Source organism: Trichosurus vulpecula, chromosome 4 (assembly GCF_011100635.1).
Source record: "Trichosurus vulpecula isolate mTriVul1 chromosome 4, mTriVul1.pri, whole genome shotgun sequence".
Lineage (NCBI taxonomy): Eukaryota > Metazoa > Chordata > Mammalia > Diprotodontia > Phalangeridae > Trichosurus > Trichosurus vulpecula.
The window spans coordinates 366,797,648-366,825,463 of NC_050576.1; the positions used below are offsets into that span (position 1 = coordinate 366,797,648).

Sequence of the window (27,816 nt, forward strand, 5' to 3'; positions counted from 1 at the left end):
CTCCTCTTTCCTGATGAGGAGCCTCTTCCTGAACATCTCCACTGTAGGACAGGCTCACGATGAGTCTATTGGGTTCACTGAATCTAGTAACACTAAGGAGCACAATGGGGAAATGAACATCCTCCCTCTTTCCAAAATGTACTGGTTACATACCATGTGTGTATCCCTGCTTCCATGTCAGAAGAATGGATTCCTATGTAAAATCTGAAGGTTACAACAGGCTGAGGATACTCTCAGACTCCAACAGTGCCAACCAATCAAGATGAATTAACTGCCTAATGAATGTTTAAGACTGTATTGGTGCTGTAAAGACTGCCATCAAATGCCTTAACAGTCTAGTTGAGGAGGCATGAATAACACCCATGGAACATGAAATGATTGAAGAATGAAGCAAGGAAGCATGTGATTAAATACTAAATGGCATGGTGTGAAGTATATTAATATAACTCTTGTGGGCTAAAGGAGCAGAGAAAAGTTTAATCATTAAGATGGGACTTGAGCTAAGCCTTCGAGGATGTGGACAGGCCAAGAAAAGGTCAGGAACACTATTAAAGAAAACCACATAGGTAGGAATTAACATGATCTACATAAGTAATATTAGAGAATCTAGCCTTAATGAAGCGGGGAGGGGGTAGAGTAGGTGGAGAAATGGTGAGAGAGTGTGCTACAAATACAAACTTAAACAGTAGTTGGCAATGACTATAGAAATTTACTGTTTGATAAACCCAAAGGCTTCTGGGATAAGAACTCACTACTTAGCAAAAACTGCTAGGAAACCAGAAAATAGTATGGCAGAAACTAAGCATAGACCAACATTTTACACCCTATACCAAAATAAAGTCAAAATGGGTACATGATTTAGATGAAAAGGTTGATGCTATAAGAAAACTAAGAGAGCAAGGAAGAGTTTACCTGTCAGATTTATGCAGAAGGGAAGAATTTATGACCAAACAAGAGATAGAGAATATTATGAAATGCAAAATGGATAATTTTGATTACATTAAACTGAAAAGGTTCTGCACAAACAAAGTCAATGCAACCAAGATTAGGAGGGAAGCAGAAAACTGGAAACAATTTTTACAGCCAGTATCTCTGATAATGGCCTCATTTTAAAAATATGTAGAGAACTGAGTCAAATTTATGAGAATACAAGTCATTCCCCAATTGATGAATGCTCAAAGGATATGAACAGGCAGTTTTCAGATGAAGAAATTAAAGCTATCTATAGTCATATGAAAAAATGCTCTAAATCACTATTGATTAGAGCAATGCAAATCAAAACAACTCTAAGTTACCACATCACACCTATCAGATTGGCTAACATGATAAAACAGGAAAATGATTAATGTTGGAGAAGACATGGGAAAATTGGTGGAGTTGTGAACTGATTCAACCATTCTGTAGAGCAATTTGGAACTAGGCCCAAAGGACAAACTGTACATACCCTTGAACCCAGCAATACCACTTCTAGATCTATATCCCAAAGCGACCATAAAAATGGGAAAAGGACCCATATGTACAAAAACATTTATAGCAGCTCTTTTTGTGGTGACCAAGAATTGGAGAGTAAGGGGATGCCCATCAACTAGGAAATGGCTGAACAAGTTATATCATATGAATGTAATGGAATACCACAGTGCTATAAGAAATGATGAGCAGGCGGACTTCCAAAAAACCTGGAAAGACTCATATGAACTGATGCTAAGTGAAGTGAGCAGAACCAGAAGAACACTGTACACAGTAACAGTCACATTGTGTGATGACTAACTTTGATAGACTTAGCTCTTCTTAGCAATGCAAGGATCTAAGACAAGTCCAAAAGACTCAAGATGGAAAATGCTATCCATACCCAGAGAAAGAACTATGGTGTCTGAATGCAGATTGAAACACACTATTTGCTCTCTTTTTTCGTTTTGTTTTGTTTCTTCTTTCTTGTGGTTCCTCCCATTGGTTCTAATTCTTCTTTACAATATGGCTAATGTGAAAATGTTTAATATGAATGTATATATAGAACCTATATCAGATTACATGTCATCATTGGGAGGGAAGAGGGAAGGAAGGGGAAAAAAATTAAAACTTAAAATTTTATGGAAGTGAATGTTGAAAACTAAAAATAAATTAATTTAAAAAGAGTAGTGGGAAATATATCTCAATTAACACATATTTAAATTAAGTGGCTTAACCAAAGAGAGATCTTCTTTGAGATGGCTTATAATCAAGTAATAAATAGAAAAGAAACAAGAAGATACATGGTAATGACCAAATCAGTATGGTTGGTAAAAAGAATAAGAATAGAATAAGAATAGAATGCCTAAGATTTTCATATATATAAAAGCAGGATATCAAGGACAGAGCTAGAGGGGCTACCAACTAAAACCAGTAAGAAATGGAACCCTCTCCCCGTTGTCCAAGATGGCAGAATAAGACAGAAAATATCATGCTCTCCAAAATTCTCACACAAACAAGGTAAAATATCACCTCAGAGTAAACTTTGAGGGACAGAAATAATAAAAAGTGGAGGTAAAGCAGTTGTCCTCCCTGGGACAACTTGAGAGGACCTTAGGAAAAGGTTTATGCATGATAGCACATGTATAAACTATACCTAACTGCCTTACTATTTTCAGAAGTGGGGGAGGAGAGAGAGAGAAAAATTTTGAATTCAAAATCTTGTAAAAATGAATGCTAAAAATTTTCTTAACATGTAACTGGGGGAAAAAATAAAATACTATTTAAAAAAAGAATAAAAGACCTTTTAAAGCAAAGTCTTTTAACCTTTTTGTGTTATAGATCCACTGGGCAGTCTATGGAATTCACAGAATAATTTCTTTAAAAATTCATAATTGAAAGAAATGCTATATTTCAGTTAGAGATTAGTAACAATTAAATATGTACTTTTTCCTGTCCAAACTCATGGATCCACAAAAATCTATGACTCCAAGTCAAAAACTTCTCTTTTAAAGTAGAAGCATTAAGGCATTATACGAAATTAAAAATCCATGAATGTTAAAAGAACAGCTATAATTTTAAAACTCAAGAAAAATTACATTTAGTAATCTATACTTACATATTCTAATGCTGAATTCTTAGAAGTTAATTCTTTAAATTCCTTCATAAACATCTCTTTTACTTTCTCCATTTCTTCAATTAATTTCTCTTTTTCTTCCTCTTTCCACCTATCAAATGACTTCAGAATTTCTTCCTCTTTTGATTTCTGGATTTCATATTCCTGAAATTAATTTAATATATGACATTCATAGTTCTGACATGTAGCAAATGCAAGATTCTTTTTAAAAAAATTAAATACAATAGCCTGATGGCAATTATTACCTAGTACTGGTTGTTTATATGTATATGTGTGTATATGTGTATACATGTATATATATACATACACATATGCATACACACATATAAACATAGGTTATAGCTATGTAGTCTTTTAATTGGCTTGCAAAATTAAAAATGTTTGTAACATAATTAAGAGCTCCGACTTTCCCTGCACATATCACCTTGTCTTTATGGCTCTCAAAATATGAAAGTTCTCAGGTTCCCACAGTCTTGACTCTTTTATGATATATCCATGGCTATCATGGCACTATTTACTGAAGGTATTTGGTCAACATCAAATATGACAACATGAAGATTTTTCACATTAAATATCAAGTATTCCTAATGAGAGCAAAGTTTTTACCTAACATTTTGTGTTTTCTCCATCTTATATACTTTCTAGTACTTACAATATATTTTAACAAATATGAAGGTAAGAAACAAAATCACAGAAGATATTTAAGTCAATAAGGATGTGCACTATCTGGAGACTGGGGAAAACAACAGATAACAAGCATCCTAAAGGCACTCAAATTTACTTAGAAAAACCAAGACATGGTAAGACATGAATGAAGCCAACAGGGATAAAAACCAAATAACTACCTCTGTGTCAGGATTTGTTTTGCCATTATCAGTAGAAACAAGGGATAGACGGACCAATTTATTTGTTGGGTTATTTCTTGTTTGTTTTACATGGAATAAGATATTCTACATCAGTGCAGCATACTGACTTCGAAAATCACAAATTGACATTATCTCTGTCTATTGCATTCTTATTTATTTTGTTAAGCATTTCACATTTTAATCCGGTTCAGGACCCACTTGGACATTGCGGGCCCAGAGTCTGACACCTCTGTTGTACACAAAACATAAAGGATTAGCTCTGTCATTGAGCCTTTATGAAAACAAAGCAAGTATCTGCTGACAAGGCAACAAAGGATTAGGTGGAGGGGGATGAGCATATACTGCCAAGCCTTGTGAATCCGTCTGTCTCCTGTTCATGGCACAGATCATGGTTTTAGAATTGGAAGAGACCTTAAAGGACATCTCAACCAACTCGCCTCATAAGTGCAAGAAGCAGCCTCTAAATCCCAGTCTTTCTCACTCCATATCCAATACCCCTTTCCATGGGACCATGCTGCCTCCCCACCATGTCAAGATTCATTTGGTTTTAAAATATTATATAAATCATCCAGATCAAATACCTTAGAAAATCTGACCACATGAGCCTGCTGCTCAGCTTCCAACTGAGATTTGGTGAGCTGTAATTGTTCCTTCAGCAAGTCTATCTCATTCTGCAACCTGTCAGTCTGTGCCTTCTTCCTAAACTCTGTTTTGGGGAAAATAAATTTGTTATTTAAAAAAAAAACACCAAACGACTTAAAATATATTAGATTTGGTCCTATCAGTGAAAAAAGGAATCAACTGCTATCATCTGGGAAGTATATTTGATTATTTTAGGCTACTTAGGTTTGTTTTTGTGATTTAATATTTACGGAGTCCACGTTACATCAAGCACTGGAGGGACTTTTTTTTTCTTTTACTATAATATATCAATCACTGGGTTTAATAGCATATTAAGAGCTCAGCTGGAATATCACCCAATGAATGGTGGCCAGGTAGACAGTCGTGGGGACAAGGAAACATCCACAGTCACTCCAGCCCCATGGTATTTAATACCTTGGCCTCTTCACAGAGATTTCTTTCCTAGGACCAGAGGCCAAGGTCTCTGTTTCCACCAGCAGAAGAAGACGCTTCTTTCTGCTACTAGACTGTAGCTCCTGCCACCATCAACCATCTGGTTATCACAGTGCTCTTTCTTTATGTGGGAGTTCTATGGAAAATTCAGTGCCACAATGACCAATAGCTAGTTATTAGAAATGCTAAGACTTCTTATGCTGAATGACCCAGAAATTAACCTTTAAAAAGAGGTTAATGGGGAAGAGACTGATGTGTGAATATAAGCATATACACATATATGTGCATATACACACATATATGTATACACACATATGTATACATGTCTACACACAAACATACACACACAAACGCGCGCGCGTGCACACACACACACACAAATGTGGAAGGGAAGGACCAGACAGGTGTGTGCATGTAAACATACATGTATATATGTACTATATATACGTTTGTGACTACAGAAATGAATACCAATGCATGTGTGTTGTGGACATGAAAAGTGTGGCAACCAAAGTGGAAAATCAGAATCTCAAAGCTGCGCTGAAAGATTTTGTTCAGAAGTAAGGCTGATTGATATCTCTTTCAAATGAGTGCTTCAATAGTTGGTTGTATCTGTGATTTAATCAGTGTGGCTGGCTAATCCACAGATGCAAACTGAAATACCTGCATGCCTGTTTGTCCTAAGTAGCGCTTGCCCACTCATTTACAACAATTATTTAAGGAGGATTTACTCCACAAAGTGGAAGACTTTCCTTTAACACGTTAGGGGAATGTAAATATGTATCACTTGGACTGCATTTCACTTCTTCCACATCCACCCCATTTACATTTCCAGGCATATATGCTCCTGATGGTGTATTTTTGCGCCTTTCCCTGCATAAGGCGTGGTTGGTAATATGTTGCAGCCCACCTACCTTGACTATACTTCTCTTTCCACTGATTTTGAATCTTTCAAAGACTGTGGCTTTTCATGATTCATAAACATACAACATTAAGGCATGTTAAGAATCATGACATTCTGGGATGATCCACCCAGATTTAACATGGTGTTCTTAAAGTGTGATCATTGTCTAGTAATCAAGGACTTGATGCATTACAGCAAGAGCTGAGCCATATTTATATTGACATTCTTGCTATAAATTTAAACAGACGTAATGAAATTATAGCTGTATTAAAGGCCAGCTCACAAATTATACTCGGAGAAGCAAATAAAAGAATTAATAGAGCTAGTTCTGTTATGTGCCCAAAGGCAAGAAAAAATTATGTTTCACAGGGTACTTGGTAATCTCACCTTACAATATAAGGAAAATAATTATCACAATGATGACTACAGTTTGTCAAGTGAGTATGAGAAAGAATAATATTGATCTTTAAGGTTTACAGGTGCTTTCCTTACAAAGATACTAGAAGATAGGTATGTCAAATATTATTATCCCAAGTGAAGCAACAAAAATGAAGACTACAGAGAAGCATGAAAAGATGTATATAAATTGGTGCAAGGTAAGTAGAACTAGGAAACAATATACATAATGATTCTAACAATATAAATGGGAAGAATAATAAAGCAACAGAAACTGAATGTTGTGATGTACCTTTTTTTTGGCAACAGCAAGTGGTTCAATGAATAGAGTACTAAACCTGAAGTCAGGAAGACCTGAATTCAAATCCAGCCTTAGACACTTTCTATTTGTATAACCCTGGGAAAGTCATTTAACTTCTGTCTATCTCAGTTTCCTCAACTGAAAATGGTGACAATAGTCCTTACCTCCCCGGAGGATCAAAAGAGATGATATTTGTAAAACACTTGATATAGTGCCTAGAATAAAGTAGGGACATAATAAATGCTTGTTTCCTTCTTTCTTACCTTTTTTCCTAAAAGCTAATTGATATTAATGGCAGTGGAATGCTGGGCCTGGAGTCAGGAAGATTCCTCTTTATGAGTTCAAATCTAGCCTCAGACACTTATAAGCTGTGTGACCCTGGGCAAGTCACTGAACCCTGTATGCCTCAGTTCCTCATCTGTAATATGAGCTAGAGAAAGAAATGGCAAACCACTCCAGTATCTTTGCCAAGAAAACTCCAAGTGTGGTTGCAAAATTCAGACTGACTAAAAATTGACTCAGCAACAAGAATTGATGTTAAGTGGTTAACTTAAGTTGCTGGCTAGTCACCTGCCCCTAACAATTGGGTGTACACAGCCAATGGGGGCTCAAACCAAGAGCAGCAGAGAACAATATTCTCTCCCTCTACTCCAACCCTTTAGAGTAACACCACACAATGCTGAGTAGTAGATGTAGCTAGCCTGGCTCTGGAAGAGTGGGGCCAGAATATACATGTTATACTTTAAAAGCCTCATTTGCTCCAATCGTTCCAACTAACTCTTACCCAATATCTCACCTCCCTTTCTCAGGCTACATTCCTTAAGAAAGCCATCTATACTATAACACTTCCTCTCCTCTCTCTCTTTTCTAAACCCTCTGCAATCTGGCTCTTGACTTCATCATTCAACTGAAATCATGCTCTCCAAACTTTCCAACGATCTCCTGATTGCCAAATCTAATGTCCTTCATGATCTTCATGTAACAGCGTTGATCACCTTCTCCTAGATCACTCTTCTGCTTTCTCTAGGTTTTTGTGATACTATCCTGTCTTCTCAGAGTTTTCCTCCTACCTTTCCTGACCACTCATACTCAGTCTCCTTTGATGATATATCATTCATGTTATACCAACTAACCATGAATGTCCCCCCCAAGGCTTTATCCTGCACCCTCTCCCCTTTTCCCTCTATACTTACTCACTCGATGAAGTCATCATTTCCCGTGGGTTCAATTATAATGTCTGTGAGGATAATCCACAGATCTAACGATTCAGCTCTACTATCTCTCCTGAGCTACAGTCACATTTCACAAACTGCCTTTTGGACATATTAAACTGGACGCTCCTAAGGCGCCTCAAATTCAGTATTCCTAAAACAGATTTTGTTACTTCTAAACCACTGCTCTCATGTGACCTTCCCTCTGACTATGCCCCCAGACACACAGGTTCAAAACCTCAAAGTCATCCTCCAGTCCTTATTCACATCCATTGCACATATCCAACCTGTTACCAAATCTTGTCCTTTCTACCATCACAACATCCTTCATGTATATCCCCTTCTCTTTACTCATATAACTATTACCCTACTTTAGGGACTCGTTACCTTTCACCCGGACTAATGCAATAGGTTTTCAATTAGTCTTCCAGCCTCAAGTCTCCACTTCCATCCATCCCTGACTCAGCAGTCAAAGTGATTTTCCCTAAAGTAGGTCTGACGTGTCGTCCTATCATTCAGTGAACTCCAGTGGTTCCCTATTATCTCCAGGATTAAACATAAAGCATATTTATCACCACAACTTGTCCCCCTCCCACATTTCTGGTCCTCTTATACTTCACTCACCTCCATGCACTCTAAGATACAGTTAAAGGGACTTATTTGCTATTCCTCACACCGAGCACTCCACTTCCCATCTCTGTGACTTTGTACTGGCCGTCCCCCCACTCCTGAAATACCTTTACCTCCACCTCTTGTTCCTTTGACTTCCTTAAGTCTCAGATCAAATCTTAACTTCTGCAGGAGGCTTTTCCCAGTTTCCTCCTTTCTACCTACCCCCAGCTGCTAGTGCCTTCCCCTCTGAGATCTACTCAGTACATAACTTATATCTACCTAGTTATTAACAGGAGTCTCCCTCCTTATAATTTGAAGTCCTCAAATGGGTTTTGTTGTTATTCAGTCATTTCAGTCGTGTCCAACTCATTGTCACCCCATTTGGGGTTTTCTTGGCAAAGAGACTGGGGTGGTTTGCCGTTTCCTTCTCCAGCTCATTTTACAGATGAGGCGCACAGGGTTGAGTGACTGGCCCAGGGTCACACAGCTAGTAAGTGTCTGAGGCCAGATTTGAATGCAGGAAAATGAGTTTTTCTGACTTCAGGCCCAGCACTCTATCTAGTACAGCACCTAGCTGCCCTTCCTTGAGGGGAAGGGCTGTTTTAATCTTTCCCTGTGTCCTCAGTGCTTAGTACAATGTCATTGTGCCAAAAGTAAATGTTTAATAATTTGTTGATTAACTGATTAATATTTTATTTTTAAAAACCTAAAATTTATAATAAATTTTTACATGATCAGTCTGATCAGATGTCACGTATACAATGGATATTCATGAAGCTGTTAGGCATAAATCAGTCGAGTTACAAATTTTAGGCAAGGCCACGTCTTGGTTTCCTCTTAATTTATTGCATGCCAAAGCTAAATACCAATCTTAAATGTGGCACGGTGGAAAATACACTAAACTAAAAAAGTCAGAAGACCTGGTTTGAGTTTCCATAACTATGGAACAAACATGAGCAAAGGAAGACTCAGACTAAGCAAAGTTCCCAACATGAAGCAATAGGTCTATAACAGACATAAGCAGGGTAAAAGATAAAAAAGCAGACCACTGGGCTACCCCTGACTGCACAGACTGCTAGGTGAGCTATAGATGCTATTTTCTGCAGCAGCCAACAGATTCCGAGGAAGCACGTTCTACATGAAGCCTTTCCTGACTTCCACCTATGGTTAGTGCCCTTTCTCTCAAACTATCTTGTACTTAACTGCTTTGTGTATATCTGTATTTATTCACTTCATATTTACACTGTATATATTTACACATGTACTTGTCTCCCTAAATAAGATATCAGCTCATTGGAAGTACAGACCGTTTCTTTCTATGCAGCTGTATCCTCGGTGCCTAGAGCAGTGCTGACACATAGTAGGTGTATAATAAATACTTGTAGACTGACTTATCACAGAGACCAGAATGAGACTGATAATTGTGGGGAAAGGCAGCAGTCTAGTGGAGCATCCAGAAATGGACATGGGAAATACAAGACCATCAATCCTGGAATTTAGTGGAGCAACAAGACCACACCCAGCAGCAAAAGATCCAAACAGAAGGGATATGAATCTCTCAATATGAACAGGATAAAAATTAATTAGGGCTGGTCCAATGACACACATCCATAATCCCTTCTTTAGGGAACACTGAGGTTGATGGGTTTCTTGAGCTTGGTAATTCTGAGCTGCAGTAGGGCTATAATGCAATCGGGTGTCCACATGAAGTCTGGCACTGATATGATCTGACCATCAGCAGAGGGCCACCAGGCTGCCTAAGGAGAATCAAATGGTCCCATTTTGGAAAAAGAGTAGATCAAAGCTCCCATGTTTAAAAATGTTGGGATTAATTCCATGAGTGGCCACTGCTCTGCCATTTGGGTAATGTAGGGAGAGACAGTCTCAAAAATAATTTTTTTAATTAGAAGGGGGTGAACTTGAGAAGAATAAGAATAGAACAAAGTGGAAGATGACCATTTTAGAAGGAAGAAGTCGAAATAAGAAGGAGCAAGAAGATGTGTGAGAATAGAGAAACAGAAATCTCTAAAATTCATTCCACAAGCAAGAAAACATTTAAGGTTCAGAAGTAACTGATCCCAATTAATTTTAATTTCATAAAATGAAAACGGCTAACTCCACTGTGAAAATCACCTAGAATCTTTCAAAGATACAGTCTGACTTTAACAAAAACAGCATTAGTACCGCATCAAAACAATTTCAACAACAAAAAAAATCAATTTAATCATCTGGGGTCACGTAAATAAAATAACCAGATGTCTTACTGAAATTTCCCACTTCTCAATGAACGTCCTTCTGAAAAGAAAAATTTACTTCTTTCTCTCTGATAGCATAAGAATCTGATTTGAACCTTTTAGTAAAGTTGATATAGCCAAGAAATAGTAAGAATAGTATTGGTCTATTACCTATTTAATGTAGTTAATTTAATCATATATTTACAGAAAACTGAAAGACACATTAAGTTTTAAAATCAAAATACTTGTGAATATAAGGGAACCTCATGACGGGGGATACTTTCTGGGGAAATGATGAATATAGAAAGTTATTAAAATAATTCAATTTAATTCATTTCAATAAGCATTTTAAGTCACACTTGTGATAAATTAAAATAAACTAAATCTGACATAAACACCAACATTTTAGACACATTTTTTCCTATGAGTATTCACCAGGAGGACATAGTGATATGAAAAGCATTTGGTAATGCTGTAATGCAGTACTACCCTCAGCCCTAATTCATCTTTATCATGTCTTTTCTGGACCATTTAGTATATCTTCTTCCTGATTCTTCAATAGTCAAGTAGTGTTGTCTCACTGATTTATTTTTTCCAGTGGGGAGGGACAGGGAATACTTTTCTTGTTTCACAACTCTCTGTGGCATAGTATCTATTAGGGACCAAGAAATGGCATATTTGGAGACTGTTGAGATTTCTCATCCTCCAGTGCCGGACTAACACAATTATATAAGCTGGAGGATAAGCCAAGTGTTTCAATTTTTTAGTCTCTTTCTGCTGCATCATCTTTAACACCCCATCTTACAACTTCATTATTTTACACCAAAAAATATGGGCTTGTGAACTTCTCCCATACAACCTAATACTGGGTTACATCTTGATACTTTAAATACATGTTATGATCTCACCTCTGACATTCACAAGTTCCATGATCATGGACAAGTCACTTAATGTTGTGGAGTCTCAAGGCAAATTCCTAAAACTATCAAGTTACAGATGGGTTGTGATCTGCGCCAGTGAAGGGAGTCACTACATCAAAGAAATCATATTTGATGTATCCATGATCATACTCAGACTTTAAAAAAACCGGCTAGTATTTCAGGGCAGGTAGGTGGCTCAGAGCACTGGGCCTGGAGTCAGGAAGACTCGTCTTTGTGAGTTCAAATCTGGCCTCAGACTATTACTAGCTGTGTGACCCTGGGCAAGTCACTGAACCTGTTTGCCTCAGTTGTAAAATGAGCTGGAGAAGGAAATGGCAAACCACTCTAATATCTCTGTCAAGAAAACCCCAAATGGGGTCACAGAGTGTTGGACATGAGTGGAAAACGACTGAACAAAGATGACTATTGTTTGAAGAAAAGGATGAATTCTGCTTTGTATCTGTCTACCAAATTTCCACAATGTATGACCTAAGTCCAACTACAGCATAATAATTTATAGTGTGAGTTACAGAACAATGCTCTTTTACTCGAAGAAAAAGAATAAAAAATGTTATTTGGTAGTGGAGAGAAAGAAAAAGATGAGGAATCAAGTTTTTAAAAATTCCAACAATAGTCTTTTGTTGTTTAGCATTATTATCATGACTTTAGGAAAGGATCGCTGGAAAATGATTTCAATAAACCAGTTACATGCTTAAGAGTCATAGACAGAAAGACAGATCTTCAAGTACATAATATATCTCCTTTGAGAAGAGTTGAGCCTTGTACTGCATATATCAAACTTCAGAGTAAAAGGGAAAAGTAATCACATAGGTGGTGACCTTCACTAGAAAACTGCACCTTTAAAAAACGTAAGCTTGGGGTACATACCGAAGTGAGACTCCTCAGGGTGGCGTCGCTGAATATGACTTTGCAGAAAAGCATGATTCATAAAAGCCTTTTCACAAAAATGACACTGTAAAATTGAAAGGCATATTTCTAAGTCACAACAAGAAGAGCCCTTCCAACTAATTTCAATAAACATAAATGGCATATGTTCATTGTCCCTCTTTATTGTCAAAAAACAACACTCTTGCTAGCAGATGGCATCTGTGGGTGACACGGAAAACACAGAGGAAAGGCCTGACAGTCCTTTCACACTAGGTATGGTGAGAATTGTCATGCTACCACAGCATTTGTTGGTGCTACAATGTCAAACACTGTGACTAGTCACAATTCAGCCTGAGCCTGAATGAATTCAGCCTGGTGAATCCAAAAGGACATCCCACCCCCCATCCCCCAGGAACTCCACATCACATCTCAGTACTTCAGGCTAGTCTGTCAGTTGCTATGGTTTTTCCAAATCACAGCACATTACTTACGCCTGAATTTCACTGAATTTTTAGTGTTTTTTCTACCCTCTCTGCTCGTGATGAATACTTTTTAGCTTTATATGACACATTTAACTCAAAGACTTCCTCAGGCCACTATCAAAATTAAAGTGCAGATCAAAGCATACTATTTTCACTTTTTTTTTGTTTTTTGTGGCTTTTCCCTTTTGTTCTATTTCTTCTTTTACCATATGACTAACATGGAGACATGTTTACATGATTGCACATATATCAGGTGGCTTCCCATCTTGGGGAGAGGAGATGAGAGGGAGAAAATATTTGAAACTCAAAATCTTAAAAAAAATGAATGTTAAAAACTATTTTACATGTAATTGGAAAAAATAAAATGCTATTTACCAAAAACTAAATAAAAATTCAGGTTCATTTTACTTTACAGAATGTTTCACAGAACTATTTCACAGTTAAATATGGTGCTGAAGGGGACCTCATGACCATCTAATGCAATCCTCCCTCTTATATATGAAGGAACAGTGGCCCAGAGAAGCTGCCCAAGATCACACAAACAGAGGAGTTGAATTGAGATACAATGACTCTAAAATCAGTGTTTATTCCACTATACCATGCTCCCTCACTAGGTCTAATCTTTTATAATTAGTACATATTCAGCTTTAAGTACAAGTGATGAGTTAGAAATTGGAGGGGAAATTCATTCTCTTTTGGTGACTTCATCAGTTTCTACGGATTTAATTATTTATATATCCAGTTCCATTCTCTCTCCTGAGCTTCAGGCCCAAATAACCAACCTCTCTGTTGGACACTTCCAACTCAACATGTCCTAAATAGAACTCATCATCTTCCTTCCAAAACCACCCCATTTCCAAATTTCTCTATTTCCATCAAAGGCAACAATATTCTTCTAGCTTTTCAGGTTCTTCATCAAAATGTTATCCTTCACTCCTTTATTCTCCTACACCCAACATGTCCAATCAGTTAATAATTTTGTTATTTCTACATTCACAACGTCTTCCACACCCTCCCCCTTCTCTCTAACCACACAGCCTCCACCCTAGTTCAGGCCCTTATCATCTCTCACCTGGACTATCACAGTGGTTTCCTAATTTATGCTCCTGCCTCAGGTCTCTCCCTACTCCAATCTATTTGCCATAATGACTGCCAAAATGAATTTCCCTAACCGTACCTCTGACCAGGTCACTTCCCTATTCAAAAAACTCCGCTTACTCCTCACAGCTTCTAAGATCAAATATAAACTTTCTGTTTTGCTTTTAGAGCCCAACACTATCTGGCCCCAACCTATATTTTTCATACTTGTTATACATTACTCCCCCACAATGTATTTATTACGTATTTATTATTCTGCATATGTTTATTCTAAATACATCTATTTACATGTTGTCTCCTCCAGGACAATCAGAAAAGGTTTTGTGCAGAAGAGGCAACTCACAAAGACAATCTACTGAGGAAATGATGCCAAACCCAAATAGAAAATGAAGGCCACTAAGCCAGACAAAAGGATCCCTGCTGGCTGCACACTGACTTAGAAAATCACATGTTAACATTTTCTAAGTTCTACTGTATTTTTATTTATTTTGTTAAATATTTCCCAATTACATTATAATCTGGTTGGGGCCATACTCAGGAGTATTGAATAGGCCACATGTTTGACGCCTCTGCTCTAAAGTATGTAAAGTAGCACACAAAGGTGCTACCATCTGTGTTGGTGAAAGAACTACCCACACAACCAAATTACAGATCCTTGAAGTATCACAATATTTTGGGGCACGAAATGAATGGGAAAGCTAATTAGGATGAAAGGATGTGCTCTTGTTGGATAAGGGAGAGAGAAGAGAGACACTAAATCCCTATTTTACCTCTTTTTCCAATCAAAGAGAATAATTTTCAGCAGAAAAGGACAAAACAAAAAAATCGCAAGTTATCAAAACACAAGAAAAATGAAGAGATGATAAGAGGGTAGCAAGTTGCAATTAACCAGTTTGGGTCACCTAACGAATGGTCCTAATGAATTATATGTCAGGGCAGTGAAAAAACTTGTGGGTTATTAAAAGACATCCTCCTCCTCCTTGCCCTCAACCCCCCCCCCACATTCCTTTGCAGAGGTGGGAAGTACATGGGTATGGATTATATGCGGGTATTATCAGATTTTTTTCCCAATATATTGATTGGCTTAGCTGATTTTTTTTCTCTTGCCCTTTCTTTTTGTAAAAAAAAAAAAAGATTCTTCATTTTATTGGATGTGAAGTGGGGAAGAGGAAGGGATACAAGATGAAATTTAGGCAAAGTAAAAACAAAAAAAATCAACAAAAACATATTTTTAAAAGAAAAATCTCAACGATGATTGCTGGCCTAATGTTGGTGATCACTGTCGAGAACGGGAGAGGTTCCATGGGATTTAAGGTGAACAAATGGACCAATTTCCAGGACAGGTGGAAGAAGGAAGATCTTCAAACTATGGATGAGTGAACATAACCTAGATTCTTGATAAAACTCTAAAATGGTAATACAAAAAATTGGTTTGGTTTCTGAGCCCTTAGAAAGGGAAGCAGTGACCAGTGTAATCCAGCATGGGTTCATCACGTCTTACAGGCCTCACTTCAAGTCCTTTTTTGATAATTACTAGACTGGGAGATCAGCAAAACTTTTAAGATTTAGTAGACCTGGATTTCAGCAAAGCACCCAATGAAGTCTCTGGGGATGTCATTGTGGAATATAGGGAGAGAGGTGGAGTAGAAGATGGTAATGGTGAGTCACCTTGGGACTGTCTGAGTGATGATGATGCTCAAAGAACAACAGAATGGCTGACAATCTGGAGAGAGGTGATTTGGTGCCACAGGGTCCTGCTCTTGATACTGTTTTGCTCCATGTTTTTACGAATGACTCAGATAAAGCCACAGATGGCAGGCTTATCCAATTTGCAGATGATCCACAGCTCAGAAAGATAGCTAATAACACTAGATGACAGAATCAGGATCCAAAAAGATTGCAACAAGCTGGAAAGATAGGTCAAATCCAATAGGATTAAATTTAATCTGGATAAATGCAAAGTCCTGCATTTGGGATTTTAAAAACTAACGGCACAATTACAGTTCAAGACAATATGTGTGGAAATCAGTTCATGTAAAAAAGTCCTAGTTGTAAAAAAAAAAAGGCCCAAAAAAGGCTGATACAATCCTGAGATGAATTAACAGAAGGTCTACTTCTAGAACCATGGAGGTGATAGTGCCCAATATATTCTGACCTGGTCATACCACATATAACATACCGTTTCTATATTCTAGGCATCATATTTGAAGAAGGGCACATTTGACCAGGATGGAGTAAGAACTTAAAAAAATACCACACGAGGACCAGTAGAAAGAACTGGGGAGGTGGTTGGGGTGGGGGTGGGGGTTATAGATAACTGAAGTCTTTAAGTATTTGAAGGGCTGCCATGTAAAAGAAGGATTGTTTGTCTGTATCGGAACTGAATCCCGGTAGCTTCAACCCCTAGACTTCACAACTAATTAGCTCCTGTGGACTGTGTTAAACCAGGCTTAGACCATCTTCTCCATATACTGCTTCCTACCTCTGACCTTCCTGCAGGGATCCACATTCTGGTTACTGAATTTAGCTTTTTTTTCATGAAGTTTCAGGCCCTTCTTGAATGATAACTTCTTTGCTGTGGTCTTCCCCTGCTTCCCTAATAAGAAGGTTCCAACCAGAACTATGCAACGCCCCCAGCAGCCACCTATAATGGGCCTCCAACCCACCACCCAGCCAGGCTAGGCTATGGGAGAGCAAAACATTAGACTTCCTAACTTTGCAGCATTGAGATCACTACTTATTTCTCTTACATTCCAGTGGATGGATAGATGGATGGATAGACAGATAGACAGATAGATACGTATGTACATGCATACATGCATATATACATATCTATATATAAAACATGTTGTTATTGTTGGTTTTGCTCAATTGTGTCTCACTGTTCATGGCCCTGTGGACCATAGAATTTTCTTGCCAAAGACACTGGAATGATTTGCCCTTTCCATCTCCAATAGATTAAAGCAAACAGAGGTTAAGTATCTTGCCCAGGGTCACACAGCTAGTTACTATCTGAGGCTGGATTTGAATTTGGGTCTTCCTAACTCCAGGACCAGCACTCTATACACTCTATGAAAACTGTCCATAATTAGAGAGTCCCCTAAACATAAATTATTTGGTACTGCCTTTCAGAAATGCACTTTTCCAACAAACCTCCCTTAGCCCAAATTTAGAGCCCACTCCTAAGACATCTTCAGGCTGAAAGTGGTATCAATGTGGCTACTCTGCCCAGTGATTTCAAGCTGCAGAGGATAATTTTTTTTTACTTGAGTCTTATAAAATAAATAAATTCCCCCCAGTCTTGGGGTGTTGTGGAATGAGCATTTAATTTGGAGTCTGAAAAACTGGCATCAAATCTTGATTCTGTTATTTACTACCTTTGAACCTTGTATGAATGTAACCTTTCTGGCTTCTTTATAAAATAAGGAGACTGGACCAACTGATGTCTAAGGACCTTTTTCCCTCTAAATCCTCTGAACTATAGCAGCCATGGGTGCTTCATCCAGGCAAGGACACATCCCATACCTTTTCATCTTGCACCAAACTGTGTGTTGCCTAGATGTGGATTACAAGTGGTCTAGAGACCACATTTTAAGAAGTATGTTCTATGACTCTGTGAATGCCAGGATCAAATAGATAGCCCAGGAGTAAACAGAAGTATGAGGAGCCAGAAAGGGAGTTCTGAAGGGACTTGAAAAAGAGAGAAGCCTGAAGGATCTTGAGGCATTTTAGTTTTTCTTTTTCTCACAAAACTCTATTAAGGAAGAGTTAGGGTCACAGAGTCAAAGATTTGGAAATGAAATGGGCCTCAGAGGGATCATTTCTTTTATAGATGAGGAAACTGAGGCACAGGGAAATTTTGTGACTTGCCCAAGGTCACACTGGTAGTAAGTAGTCATGCCAGAACTTGAACCGAGGTCCTGCAACTCCAAACCCAGTGCTTTTTTGTACTATATCATGTTAACTCCCTCACTAGGATTAGAAGGTTGAGACTGGGGAACTGGAGACTCAGGGCTAGATTCTTCTACAGAGTAGACAGCAAATGGATCAAAGGACAAAAATAAGGCTATTTATAAAAATGCTGAGCATGCCAAAAATACTAACACCAGAAGAAGGCAAAAAAAGCTAATGTAATCTTAAATTTCATTAATAAGAGCACAGCATCCTTCGACTCTGTGATTTCATGATTGAGGATGTACTCCAAGCAGATCAAAGATAGAAAGGTCCAGTATATACCAAAATATTCATCACCGCTCTTTTGTGGTAGCAAAGAGATGGAAAAAAGGGGATGCCTGTAGATTAGGGAATAACTGAATAAACTGTGGTAAAAGGGTAAAAAGAGGTATTATTATCCATTAAGAAATCATGGATATGAGAAATTCTGAGAACATGAGATGATTTGGATAAACTCATACAAAGTGAAGAAAGCAGAACCAAGAAAACAGCAAAAGACCGTTAAACTTTAAGATTATAATAGCTATCTATCATAGCCTTTTAAATAAGAAAAAAACTTTAGGGAAATAATAATTGCACACAACAGGCACATAAAAATTTTTTATTTAACTGAATTTTACTTACTGGCCCCCCAGAAGAAAAGGTGGCAGCTTCACATAGGTACACTTACAGCAGAAATAAATAACTCCTGTCCTTGAAGAAGACAGAAAAGCTATGGACTAAAGAGTACTTACTAAAGATAGTCTAAATATAAATACAGAAGAGCCGGCGGCATAGTGAACAGAGCACTGGGTATGGAGTCAGGAAGACCGGGTTCAAATCTGGCCTCAGACACTTACTAGCAGTGTAACCCTGGGCAAATCACTTAACTCTGTTTACCTCAGTTTCCTCAGCCGTAAAATTAGGACAATAATAGCACATAACTTGCAAGGTTGCTATGAGAACGAAATGAGATTATATTTATTTATAAAAGGTGTTAGTCCAGTACTTGGCATATAGTAGGTGCTAAATAGATGCTTATTCCCTTCCCTTCTCTGTAAAGAGTAGATAGAACAATTTTTTTAAAAAGCACAACAGTCCAAAGTCATATAGTTTGGAGGACATAACCCTACCACTTCTATACATCTGAACGGCAGCAGTGAATTTGAGGCAGCCTGGTATCCTGGAAAGGGCACTAGATGAGAGGTCAGAGGACCAGGGTTCAAATCCTAAATTTCACATTTAATATGATCTGGGTAAAGTCATTTAACCTCTCTAGGCCTCTTTTCCTCATTTATAAAACAAAACTACCTCTCCTCCTTTGATATTTATTCCCTCTACACCCTATCCAGATTCTGGTTGAAAGTGAAGGACAGAGGGGAGAAGAATGAGGGAGCAGTCAGTTGTAGGAAAGACGCAGAGGAGCTACTTTGGCAAAGAGAAGGGCCATCCCCTTGTCGGACTGGTTTAAAAGAGGAAAGGATGGGAGATGAACTCAGGGGCTTCTGGGGATGCAGAGTAGGGGAGAAGCAGGAACTCAGATCTAGTACGAAGTGAGGCTTGTCTTCTGGGGGCTGATGGGAAAAGGGGCTCAAAGAAAGAAGAGGTTTATAATAACCAGTGGGAGAAGGGGATGTTTAACAGAGAATCAATTAGGGAATGTAAAAAGGATTTCCTTGTTATGATGAGGACCCGGTTCAGATTCAATAACTTAAGTATGCAGGGGACACAGTCAGTACAGTGCAATGACTTTCTTCAGCACCATTCGCCTTGCGAGTAGTAGTGGAGGAAATAGAGTAAAAAATATAGTTGGAAGGAAATAAGCATATATTAAGTGCCAACTATATGCTAGCAGCTGGGCACTGTACTAAGCATTTTAATGATCCTCACAACAGCACTAGGAGGTAGGTGCTATTACCATTTCCACTTTACAACTGAGGCAGACAGAGTTTAAGTGATTTGCCCAGGATCACACAGCGAGTTTGTGTCTGAGACCACATTTGAACTCGGGTCTTCCTGACTCCAGGCTCTGCATTCTGTCTACTGCACCACCTGCCTGTTAAAGTCTGCAAGGTATGAGTAGAGAAACCCAGAGGGGTAAGAGATTTGAGAGTAGAGGATGACACAATGTTAAACTGTTTACAGTCAAACTCTGGATAGCATCGTCATCCATAACAATTCACACTCCATGATCCAGACCTTTGATACTTCTCCCATGGACAAGCTCTGGTCCTTCCATCTCCTCCTCTGCTTCATTTCTCCAAAACCAATTCTTTGTCCTCCCTGAAACCCCTAATCACCACCCTTCCCTGTTTTCTCACTCAATTCTTGCTTTGGATTTAATTTCTTCCCTTCAACACAATTAACCAGCTCCATCTCTGGATCTCTTGCCCCCTGAGAAATTAAAGAGCCTGATTATACCCTACTCTACACATCAACATTCTCTTTTCCTATCCCACCCTGCTAAATGAATGAACTTGCTGAAATCTCTCTGGGGCCCAGGTTAAGAAGCCAGATCTGGTCTGACAAATAGGTGGCCCTTCTTGCCACGGCCAACTCTTCCACTTGGGCCGTTGATCCCATCCCCTCCCAGGGGACTTGCCCTTTCAATCACTCCCTCCCCACATCTTTCCTCTCTCCTATTCACTGTCTCCTTTACTGCTTATATGCTCAGATCTGCCCATCCCTAAAAATCTTCTCTTGGCCCTTCATCTCATCACACCATCATCTTTCTCCTCCTTTGTCTATCTGGTTCCTTTTTAGGAGCTAAACTCCTGGGGAAAGCCATCTATACTTTCTATCTACACTTCTGTACCTTCCACTCACAGCACCACTCCCATGTGACTAAAATTTTCCCTCTAATGATATCAGCAATCTTTTAATTACAAAATTCAAATCCCTTCTCTAAGACTTTTTTCCTTCTTAACTCTGCAACTTTTGATACCATCATCCATCCATCCCCTCCTAACAGCTATTCTTACTTTCCTCTGCTTTCCTGATTCTCCTCCTAGCTCGCCAAGCACTCCTCAGCTTCCTCAGCCAGGTGATTTATGTCCCAACTTGTAAATATGGATGTCACCCAAAGCTTTGTCCTCAGTCTTTTTCTTCTACGCTCTCTCCTTTAGTTAGTTATTTCCCATGTGTTCAGTTATCATTTCAATGCAGATATTCCCAAATCTACACATCTACCCTAACCTCTCTCCCAATCTCCAGTCTTATATCACCAACCACCCGCTAGAAATCTCCCACCTATATGTCCCATAGACCTCTCAAGCACAACAAATCCAGAACAAAATTCATCATCTCTTCCTCCCAAACCCATCTCTCTTCCCAACTTGCCTATTTCTGTCAAAGACATCACCATCTGTCTAGTTTTCCCAGGTTCACAACTTTAATGTTATCCTTGCCACATTGGCATCCCTCACCTACCATGTCCAAATAGTTGCCAAATCTTGCTGTTTCTACTTCCACAATATCACTTCTCACTACTCCCTGAGAGAATTGTGTGAATTGGGTGAACCACACTGACTCCATCTTATGACTCAATTCTGGAGCTAGCTCAGTTCCCTTTCTATTCAATTATGAGTCTAGTCCAATTTCTGTTTTGTGAGAAAACTTTATTCAATTACGGGAATTGGGAGAAAACTTTATTGCATTGTTTGAGCCTAGCCCTGCATGGCTGGGAAGCTGGGTCACCTCTACCTGTTGTTTAGAGCCTTAACTAAGGGCCTAACTTATGCTGACCAGTAACTCAATCAGATCCAAAAATTGATGCAGAGCTTTCTCACAGTTATACATCTGGAGCAACTCATGTCTTAGCTGAAAAGTGGTCTCATACTGGTCAACCAGCTATTGTTTCCACATTCCTTTGACAGAACAGACACTTGGAGTGGGGCGGGGGGAGACACCTCTTTTTCTGATTTCAGGGAATTGCACCTATTTGCCTTTCCCCCTATAAACTGTTAAAACTTACTCATCCCACCACCACCCCAACTGAGAAAGCCTTTCCTTCAATTAGAAATAATATTACCTAATCTTATATCTTGATTTATATACCACTGTTTTCTTTTAATGCATAAAAATCTTCCTCCCCTTGTATTTGGGGTCCAGTGCCAAGTTGAAGAGGCCTGGTCCCAATTTGCTATGCAATTGACATGCATTGCTTAATAAATGGATATACTCAGAATCTCAAACCTTTGTATCCTCAGTTATTTCAGATTTTACCCATCACATCACACAGCTACCATCTTAATTTGGGCCTTCATCAACTCTTGCCTGACGTATTGAAATAGTGTTCTCTCTGGTCATTGGTTTTCAAATCTCTCCCCAATTCAATCCATCCTCCACATAGCTGTACCTCTAGAAAAAAATATAAACTAATGTTTGGCCTTTAAAGATCTTCAGAACCTGGCCTCCACCTACCTTTCTAGCCTCCTTAAATATTCCCTTTCCCGTATTCTAATCTAGCCAAAAGCCTTCTGGTTCTTCGTCATATTGTAGCCCTCCGAGTTCCATCTCAGAACCATTTCACTCATCCTTCATGCCTACAAGACACTCCCCGCTCAACTCTGCCTAACGGAATTTCTTACTTCCATTAAGACCCTGCCCAAGTACTACCTTGGTCAGGGGAATTTCCTCATTGAGAATTCCATAAACCAATAAAATCACAGGTCTAGTCCCATCTAATTCCACCCCTTATTCATATGGGGTATAGATTGTCTTCTTCAAATAGAATGTAAGCTCCCTAAGGGAAGGAACTGCTTCATTATTCTCTATAACCTCACTACCTTGATGTAGATGATAGAAAGCCAGTCTCAGAATCAGGAATGCCAAGTTGAAGTGCCACCTCAAGTGGGTTCAAGTGCCACCTCTGACATATACTGTCTGTGTGCCCATTAGCAAGTCACCAATGTTCTAAGCAACTCTAATAAGATTACAGGTTGCAAAGGACGTGCCAATCTTCATTGGGAAGAAGAGAAAGGAATAAACATTTATAAAGAGGCTACTATGCGCTAAGCTTTTATAAATATCATTTCATTTGATCCTCACAACAACCTTGTATCGTAGGCGCTGTTATTATGCCTATTTTACAGCTGAAGAAACTGAGGCAAACAGAAGTTGTTCAGGGTCACACAGCTAGTAAAGTATCTGAGGCTACATTTAAACTCAAGTTTTCCTGACTCCAAGCCCTGTGCTCTATCCACTGAGCCACCAGCTGCCTCAGAAGGGAGTTTTCTCATCCACAAATTCTGTAAATGAATGAAATCACTGGTCTAACACCTTTCCCTGGAATCTACCACAGGGCCTGATGAATAACAAGTGCTTAATGAATGCTTATTGATTGATTAATTAAGCTTTGACTTTTCCCTCTCCCACCTCCCCACCCCCATAGACTATAATAAGTTGAAGAGTCTTGAGTATCCTCCTCCAACACCTCTGAAATCTGGCCACTGAGGTAGTTCGGGTCCTCATCACCTTTCACCTTATCTATTACAGTTATCTCTTCAGTGGTCTCCCTGCTTCTAGTTTCTCTCCATCACTTCATTTATCCCACGGTTGTTAAAAATAATCTACCTAAAGTCTTGTCTATTCCATAAGGTGCCTTACAATCCATAGTGACTCCCTATTGCCTCTAGGATAAAACCCATCAAAATCTGGCTCCAGCCTACCTTTCCAGTCTTACAAAAGATTATTCTTCCCCCGCCACTCTTATGTTCTGGTCAAACTGGCCAAACTGTTGCTTCACACTGAGATCGTCCATGCTTGCCTCTCTTTGCCCAAACTCTCCCCCATATTTGGAATTCTCTCTCTCTCCACTTCTGTGTCTTGGAATCCTCAGCTTTTTCAAAGCTCAGTCACTTCCTGCACAGAAAGCCTTCCTGCTACCTCTCATTCTTAGTTCCTCCCACCCCTGGAAATTGTATTTTTCAATTTATTTCTCTTTCAACGTGCTGTAATCTCAATCCCCCTCTAAAATGTAATGTCCTCGAGAGCAGAGACTCCGGTGTTTTTGTTTCTTCAACATATAGTACAGCGTGCTTGGTATACAAGAAGCATACAAAATACATAGCACTTACTTCACAAGCATTTGCTGAATTGAATTCACTAGGTGATCTTTAAAGTCCCTTTCAGAACTAAATATAAGATGCTAGGAATTACAGCTTAGCATAATAAATGATCAAAATAGTGCTCTAGAACCATTGATAAGAGCTCAAACTACTCTTCTTAAAAAGGCAGGAAAGCATTTATATATTATAGAAAAATTTTAATTCAGTCTGGAAAACTGGACTACCCAGAGAGTGAAGCAAGGTTTCTGTGTCTTTTTATTAACAGTAGTCCAGTTGACAGGGTCACTGATTCCATAAGAATAAATGTGAGTGGACTCTCTGTTGCGTGGATGGGGGAGGGGAGAACGTGGAGAATTCTGACTGTACCTTTGAATTTTTCAAACAAAATAAATATTCTCAACTATTTTTCTCATCATTTTCATCTTTCAAGTTTAGGCAATTTCATACATTTCTTTACGTCCTCCTTAAAAATGCACATCCTCTTTAAGTTATGGTACAACAATAAGTAGCTAGGGAGCATGGTCAATAGAGCACTGGGCCTAGAGTCAGGAAGCCCAGAGCTCAGGTCCCACTTCAGACACTTTTTATCTGTTTGACCCTGGACAAGTCACTTAACCTCCATCTGACTCAGTTTCCTCAACTGTAAAATGGGGATAATAATAGCACTTGCCTCACAAGAATTAAATGAAATAATATAACACGCACATAGTAGGTGCTTAATAAATGCTCGTTCAGTAGGGATCTGACTAAGGAAAGAATAATTTCTCAACTACTTCATGTAAAAAAGGACAGTTAGGTGGTAATGTGGATACAGCACAGAGCTGGGACTCACCTTCCTGAGTTCAAATTCAGCCTCAGACACTTACTAGCTGCGTGACCCTGGGCAAGTCACTTAACCCTGTTCGCCTCAGTTCCTCATCTATAAAATGAGCTGGAGAAGGAAATGGCAAACCACTCCAGTGTCTTTGCCAAGAAAAACTCCAAATAGGGTCACAGAGTTGAACACGACTGAACAGCAACAACAGTAAAACTGTTTATGTGGCCTAGTATGACCTTAGTAACAATTCACAGCTAATCTGTATTCCTGAATGACCTCTTAAGTCCTTTTAGGGGATTTCTGCACAGTTGATTAAGATTTAGGACAGTGGCTCCCAATAATTTTTATTTAGAGAAACTTTTTCAACCACCAACCACCAACAAAACATGTGAACCCCCAGAGTAATTAAATATACTTCTCATAATATTCATAAGCAATCTTTCTTGATTAAGGTGCCATTAAAATTTTTTAGCAAGAACCCCTTGTACTGTCTTTGCAATCATGAGCCATTAAATGGAAACCACTAATTTAGGATATGCTTTTTAATTTTGTCAATCTGATGTCGTTGTTTAGAAATTTTCCCCGGGGTAACTTCTATAGATTTTTCTAGGGGGAGGGAAATGGGACAGTTCAACTTCTACCAAATATTCCAATAATTATTTGCAATTCACCAACTTCCAATCCCTCAATTAATAAACATTTATTAAACACCTACTCTATGCTAGGCACTGGGGATAGAAAGAAAAAAAGAATGATGCAATCTCTCTTTAAAAATAACAATAACATTCTATTGCAAGGAGAAATTCCTGAAAACCTAACAGTTCCCGACCTACAGATAATTTACTTCAATTGATATGTGTGAGTGTGTGTGTGTGTGTGTGTGTGTGTGTGTATAAAACATGCTTTTCTTTATCAGTTAGGAGACAGAGAAGGGTTTCTAGCATTAATACCTTGAAGATGCTTCCAATAAAGTCATACCCTGCTACTGTTAAATTAGTCATTCATCTCTTAGTTTACAATGGAAGAATCTATGTGCCATCTGTTCATTAAACCTATTCACCGAGTAGCCCTGGAAACTATTGCATTCATTGAAATGGGCTATTTCCCTATAAGAGGATATGCATTCCGAGGCTGGGGGTGGGGAGATTGGTACCTACCTCGTCTTAGCCAAAAAAGCAACCCTGTACAAAAATAGAGGGTTTTTCAAAGACAACAATACAGCTTCCACCCAAAGGCTAATCGAGCGCGGTTGCCTACCTGGTAGTAGCTGGCTTTTGCCTCAATCATCATCTGCTGGGTGGTGATCATCTTCTTCCTCCGTTTGCACTCGTCCTTCAGCACCCTCATCTCCCCCGCCTGTTTCGCCAGCAACTTCTTGCCCTGCTCCACGTCGGCCAGGGCCAGGCGCAGCTTCTCCTCCAAGACTTGCAGCTGGGCAGTGAGGAACTCCTGCGAGTGCAGCAGGTACTCGATGGTGAACTGGGCCAGGCGGACGAGCTTGAGCAGCACCGGGTCCACCCCTGATTGGCAGTGATGGCATTTCTCGTCTTCCAGCTTGCAGAAGGTGATGTTCATGATGTTCTCCTGCAGGGTGAGGAAGTCCAGCTCGCCGGCGACCTTGTCCACGTCGATCGCGCTGAGCCGCCTCCAGTCCACGCTCTCGAGCCGAGGCCGGAATTGGAAGAAGGGGAAGGGCCCAGCGCCGGCCGAGGCCATGCCGGCCACTCCGGCCCCAGTGGAGCCGGACGGACAATGCAGCGTCGAGCTGGAGGTGGGTGCCTGGCCCTCCTGGCCGCCGGCAAACGGATAGTAGACGTGCTTCTGGAAGGGCTGCAGAGGAGGATGACAGGGAGGAAAGAGAAGAGAAGCAAGGAGGGTGGCTGGAGGCTGGCCCCGAGCGGGGCTAGCTGCTTAACTGGCTGCTGCCCGCAGGGGCCCCCGAGCCGCTGCATACCCCGCCTCCCCGGAGGGCTCCATCCAGCCTGCCGCCCAGCCTCGTCTTACCATGTTGGTGCGCCAATCCCTCGGCTGCAGGAGGGGGTGGGCGCTGGTGCAGCCTCCTCAGGACAGGGTCTCTGCTGCGTCTCCAGTCTCCTCCTGGCTCCTCGAGCCGCCGCCGCCGCCGCACTCTCGGTCCCGGGAAAAAGATGGGTTCCCAGGCTGCGGCTGCGGCGGCGGCGGCTTTGGCCTAAGGTCCGGGCGTCCAGGCCGTTGCTATGGCAGCGCCGCCGGGCTGCTTCAGCCCGGGGCGGGAAGTGAGGCTGCTGCAAGAGCGCGGGCCGCTGCCCCTGCAAGGAAAGCAGGGGGCGGCCCGAGTGAGAGCACAGTGACGGTCGACTGACCCCCTCCACTCCACCCGCGAGTGTAACTGCAGCCCACTAGGCGTCCTCGTCTCACCCGGGGAAGCGCAGAGCCTCTGCTCCTGCTTCTAGGAGAAACGCTATTTTGCACGCGTCTCTGGCGCATTTGGGGTCCTGGTTCCTGCTAACTGACTGCTGCCCTCTGGTTTCTCTTTTGTCCAGTTCAATGCAAATCAATTGTTAAGCCTAGAAATATATACACTCACCTTCTGTTTTGTATAAAATTGATAAGGGGGCATTCGAGTGTTGCTTTGAATGGCGGGGTTGGGGGTGGAAAGGGCGGTGTGAAGAGAAATCCTGGCTCAATATTGCTTCGAATTTATATACAGAGCTGGTAAGGCCAAAGATTTAATATATGGTCCTCATAGCCTAGGCTTACCTCGAAAGCAACATAGGTAGAGGAGGATGTGAGGAGTGGGCAACATTTTAAAAATGCTGCATCTTACAAACCACATTTTAAAGATCGAAAAGTCTCCTGTACACAGCAAGCAGGATTTGTACTGTTTTGTTTTAGTAAGTTAAATCCCACCTGTTACAAGGGAGGTCTAAAACCTCCGGTGGCTACAACAT

The 27,816-nt window shown here is 39.9% G+C and overlaps 1 protein-coding gene across 3 annotated transcripts in view; it reads right to left on the reverse strand.

Moving 5' to 3' along the window:
• DZIP1 (DAZ interacting zinc finger protein 1) overlaps positions 1-27,240 on the reverse strand; it is an 83,041-nt gene extending 55,801 nt beyond the window's left edge. The window contains exons 1-4 of one of the 3 annotated variants that reach the window (XM_036758145.1): positions 26,144-27,240; positions 12,489-12,573; positions 4,530-4,654; positions 3,065-3,226 (exon numbers count right to left, since the gene is read on the reverse strand). In XM_036758145.1, coding sequence (XP_036614040.1) covers positions 3,065-3,226; positions 4,530-4,654; positions 12,489-12,573; positions 26,144-26,602 — 831 coding nt within the window. In that variant the 5' untranslated portion in view covers positions 26,603-27,240. The remainder of the gene's footprint in view (positions 1-3,064; positions 3,227-4,529; positions 4,655-12,488; positions 12,574-26,143) is intronic. The other 2 variants (XM_036758147.1, XM_036758146.1) reach the window with 2 other exon arrangements.
• Between the last annotated feature and the right edge of the window lie 576 nt (positions 27,241-27,816).